Here is a 5,271-nt window from a genome sequence, read left to right on the forward strand (position 1 = left end):
CCATTCTCTAATATCCAAACTCAGCGTGCCACAGCTGGCCACAGTGTGATTTCAGAGCAGGCAAAACCAAAATGTATGATGCAGACAGTGCAGTTGAGATCAAACATCAAAAGGATGGCCTGGAAGCCAAGACAGGAACTAAAAAATAGGACAATTGAGTTGTCAGAGAAGAACTTATGTACTATTTGGGTTGCAGTTTTTGCATTGGTGCAGCCCGATTTTGAGAAAATGGAATTTTAAATACTAGAAAAGTCCTGCTCCCCTGTTGCTGTCTGTATGAATCCTTTTGTGCAGAAAGTCCAAAACTGAATTGTACTCAAAGAGCTGTCAAATCTACAAAGTAACTCTCCCCCTGCAAAATAGCTTCCTTTCATTAACTTCACAACTGCAGTAACCACCATAGGCACATTTTGGAGAGGTGATTTCCAAGTTAATAATATTGCTTCTAAAGCTTACACTCCTGCCCACCATCTGTAACATCTTTTCTCATGTAATTCCACAAACTGAAATCAGAGAGTATTTTACAGCCACTGCCAGTTCTCACAGTGTGGTTGAGGGCTAAGAATAACCATCCAGAAGTTAATTCCCTCTATAAAATAAATAGCTCTCATAAAACTGTTTTTGAGACTCCTCAGTCACCTGCATTAAAGTTCAGTGGTGTTAATGTTTCTCCTAGGCAACACACCTGCCAAAAGCACAGAGAAATTAAATACTGTATTAATAGGTCAGAGAAACCATTTGAAAGCAAGACCCTGGTGGGAGATAGCCAGTTCCCATTTCAGCCATCTCTGCTGTGCACTACAGAAGCCTTGTTAGTGCAGGACATAAAGAAACTTTTATTTATTGAAACATAGCACGTTTCAGTGCTTTGAACAGTAACAAACTACCAATTCTGATCTTTCGGATCACATTTTCCACTGCAAATGACACACAAGGCTTAAAATAGGAAGGGAAAGGAAAATAACTGCTCCTGAGGAGGCTGGGTCCCTGTGATTTACACCTCCCATCAGCCTAGATTGGATTTGCACATGAGGCAAAGGACAAGACCAAGCTCTAAATAAGGAAATAGATGAGCTAGTAAAACACAAGACAAGTGCTCCTCAGCTTCTCTGCTGGTCTCAGTGACAAACCTGACTTCGTCTGAGGTAGCCTTTAAAGCCTTAAACTGTGCAGCCATTGCAAACCAAGCCTACTTGAATATTATTATGTGTAATTTGACAATGCATCTAAAAATAGATGCTCCTCTGGTTGTGTACGTGTCTCTGCCAGAATGTATCCTGTTACCTCTGTGCTCATTAACAGCTACCCATCAATTCAGTCACAATTAAAATTAAAGGAAAATAAAGGAGCGCAAGCTTTATCTCCACATGCAAACAGACCAACAAGGAAAGTATTCCTTGCTGTGTTGCAGTCAGTAGAAAAACTCCCTTTGATTTCAGAAAGACCACAATCCCAAACCCATGTTTTTTATGTGGGTGAAAATAAGAAATTAGAGCACAATATGACCATACTCACTGGGGGCATGCTGGATTTATAAGCCACAGCTAGCCCACTGCATTCTTACATTAAATCTCAATCTCGTTTTATCGGCAGCTGATTGTCAAGTTGGTTCTGCCAAGGAGATTGTTTTAGAGATTTACCCTAAAAGGTGAAGTAACCATGTACAGCCACCATAATTATCCAAATCCTCAGTTACAGTAGGAAAACTTCAATGCTTTAAATAAAAACCTCCCCAAATGTTGTTCCTTCCCTTAGGGATTAGGAAGCCAGACTGTCTTTGCTTACATCTTTCTTAAATCTTGGGACAGCAGTAGCTGGAACTGATGGGCTACTGAATAGCTAAGAAGAGAAGAGAGAATTTTAAGGTGCCTGGACTTCAAAAAGGAGGAAATTGAGTATTCTAAATGTCCTACAGATGCCTGCTGCATTACAGGTGTTGAGAATACCACAGGCACAGAAACCCCAGAGCAGGGAGAAAACCAGCTGAGAGAGAGGAGGAAGTGTCCTGTACACAAGAGACATGATCAAGTCAAACTTTTCCTAAATTAATGGTTCTCCTAACACAGTGAATTAATCCACTAGTTCTTAGGGAAGCAGGACAACTATCTAAAGCGAGTTAGATTGCCAAGCCGAGTGACCCTTAAAATCTTGGCTGTGTATCAAAAGTAATGAGCTGCCATGACCCCGAGCAGCATTATCACTTCCGAAACGGACTCCACGTGATGTGTTTCCAGCCCAGCCGCAGAGGTTTCAAGAAGCCATGAGCACACTTGATGGCTGATGGAAGATGGAGCAAATGCAAATTTACAGTGGCAAGAAAGGCACATTAGCCCATGGGTTTGGCCACCCAGCCACAGAAGCTGTAATTCCTGATGTATGGTGGGTTTGGAGCCACTACACACTGCACAACTGCTTCTAGCAGTTTGCTTCCTACTTGCAGTATGGGGCTGCCTTTGGTTGTGCTGAAGAAGTCACACTGCACTGCACCATTGCTGGGGCTCCAGCAATGAGGTTGATCTGGTTTAGCTGGACTCCCAGCAGAGCTTCTGTGGTGCCTGTGTGGTAGCTCTTGCAGACAGAGGACGTGACATGCCTTGCAGCGATACTCCTTGCAGAAACTATGCCAGCTGGCACGTAGGGGAGAGGGGGATGATGCAAGGCACCTCGCCTTAGCTTCATCCCATTTTCTAGGGACCAAGGTGCATCAGGGGTGTTCAGTCGACCCTTCCAGAAAAGCCCTCTATTCCTCTCTGTTCCTGCAAAATGACAAGTGCCATGATCGCAGTACAGAAGGGAGTAAGGAAACCACTGGGGCCTGAGGTGGTGCCAGGGGAGTTACTTTTGCTTTCTGATATCTCCAGGAGATGCAGCTGCAGTCCGGGCCGAGGGCCAGTGCAGAGTTCCTGGGTGGCCTGGCCATTGACATCTCAGGAGGGATGGAGTTCAGCCTGTGGTACAGAGAATCCAAAACCAACGTCAAGAGCCGGTGAGATACTCCTAGCAAACACTATAACTGTAGACATCTGAGGCTCCTGAGCCTTGGCATTCCCTATGAAAAGAATTTAAATTTAGAGACCTTGCAGATGACTTAAAAATATATAACAGTTATGTGCAGTTGTAATTATCTTTTCCTTTCCACCTGGAATATACCAGTTCCCACTAGTCTCATCTGAACTCATATACCTTTACCTGAGGAACAGGCTCTTTTGAAGGCAGTTTTTATATATGGATGGTAGGACTATTTGCAATTAACTTCCTCTTTCTTAGTGTGTTTGGAATTCATTGTAACACTTGAATTTATTTGCAGGGTAGCTGCATTTGTAGCTGGTAACACCGAGGTGGATTCCTTCTTTATAAAAACTGGTATGGAAACCACTTTGGAAGCAGAAACCACATTTGACTTCATCTCCACGGTGCAGTTTTCACAGTACCCATTTTTAGTCTGTATCCAGATGGACAGAGTCGAGTCTCCGTTCAGGTAAGAACTAAAAATGCACCATTTCTGAGGCATCCTTCCAGCCAGCTGCTGCATCTGGAACTCCTGGTGTTCACAGCCATGAGAGACTAACAACAGAGGCCAAATTTCAGCTTAATACAATCAGGGGCAGTACAGGCTGTTAAACACACCAACCTCTCTGCTAGCCCATTCTTCCCTTTCCCTCACTCCTGAGAGTCAAAAAAGGCCTTTGAGAAGATCACAATTTTCTCTGAATACAGACTTTAGTCCAATTTTCAAATTTGTTTTTAGCAAGTAAACTAACTGAAGTGGCAGGACACCGGTCCCCTCATGTACGAGCAGTTCTGATGGCGACCTGACACTCTGCCAGCAGTAGATCTGTTACGCTGTGCAGAGAGGAAGAGCATAGCCACCAACTAGCTGAAGTGGAAAGTTTTCTTCATCTGCTATTTACTAGTGTCAACAAAACTACCTAGTGTGTTAAGCTCTTGCAACCGTGTCCCTGCTCATGGCAGAGGGGCTGGAACTGGGTGATCCTTGTGGCCCCTTCCAACCCTGACAGATTCTGATCTGTTTTAGCAGAGGCCTTTAGAGCCCTAATGGCTCAATGGTTGGACTTGATGATCTTGGAGGTCACTTCCAACCTAAAGGATTCTATGATTCTAATTAAGGCACCAACTTTCCTGAAAGCTGAACAGCTACACAGAAAGGTAAAAAAAGATGCTTTCCAGTAGACACAGAGTAGTAATTGCCATTTGTGAAGCTGGGTTTGCTACTCCCTCCTAAACCCTATTTGCTAAGGCCTAAGGGCAGTAACATTTGCAGAGCCTGTGTCAGATTTCCATTCGGGTTTTTCTGATACAAAAGATGGTAAGCCTGAGAGGAATTAAAGACCTTGAAGAGCTCCAGGAAATCCTATGAAAACAGTAACTGTTATTCTGCAGATACTAAAACCATCCTCGGCTTATACCTACACATTGTGCAAGTGTCATTTCATCTGTGTGTGAAGTGTTTATCTCTAGCCTCACCTACAGGGTACGGGTCTTGTGCCGGTCTGCTAACGCCAGCCCTCCATGCTGTGTCTTTGCAGGCGTTACGTGACCAAGTATGAGAGTCTGCCCTCTGGCAGGCGGTACACTGCAAGGAGAGGGAAAGTGGGACTGCTGGCAGGTAACGAATACCCCCTCCATCAAGAGAACTCCAACATGTGCAGGGAAGTTTTCAGCGCCAAGTCCGATTCCTCCAGCAACTGGTTTTGAAACGAGCACCTGAGCTTCTGCTTTCCTAAATCCATGGTTCCCTCAATGACTTAGGCTTGTAGGTACCATCCTAACCTGGAGCTTGATCTTGCACTGCTGCAGCTCATGGGAAATTTGCCATTGATTGCAGCAGGCCAGGATCAAGCTCCGAGTGCGTGCACAGTGTTTACATACTAACCTATATTTAAGACTTTTGTAAAAAAGAAGCTAAGGCAAATAAAGACCAATTTGGTAGTACACCATGCACTTCCTTAGGGGTGGTGCTAGTTCTTTATTTTTACTTTTTTGTGCCAAAAGCAAAAATAGTCCCTTATTTTTCTTTCTTGGGGAATATGGAAGTCCATGTTTTGACATGCAGCAAGAACAATTATGATGTATGAAGAATGATTATTTATGAATATATTTTTAAAGTATTTAGGTGTTTTAGGCCTATGACCAATCCTCATTCAAATACTCAAGTACAACGTCTAAATGCAACCATGAATTCCTGCTTACTCAGTATTGCCTGTTTACAAAAACCCACAGGTTTTATTTTACATCATTTTAAAGTATTTT

At 43.5% G+C, this 5,271-nt stretch overlaps 1 protein-coding gene across 1 annotated transcript in view; it reads left to right on the plus strand.

Annotated features, from left to right (window-relative positions):
* Positions 1-4,911, plus strand: part of MTTP (microsomal triglyceride transfer protein) — a 28,539-nt gene extending 23,628 nt beyond the window's left edge. The window contains exons 16-18 of the mRNA XM_008947142.1: positions 2,862-2,986; positions 3,308-3,478; positions 4,548-4,911. Of these exons, the coding sequence (XP_008945390.1) occupies positions 2,862-2,986; positions 3,308-3,478; positions 4,548-4,716 (465 nt within the window). The 3' untranslated portion in view covers positions 4,717-4,911. The remainder of the gene's footprint in view (positions 1-2,861; positions 2,987-3,307; positions 3,479-4,547) is intronic.
* Positions 4,912-5,271: the final 360 nt, after the last annotated feature.

This window comes from Merops nubicus, unplaced genomic scaffold (genome assembly GCF_000691845.1).
Source record: "Merops nubicus isolate BGI_N331 unplaced genomic scaffold, ASM69184v1 scaffold6669, whole genome shotgun sequence".
NCBI classification, from domain to species: Eukaryota; Metazoa; Chordata; class Aves; order Coraciiformes; family Meropidae; genus Merops; species Merops nubicus.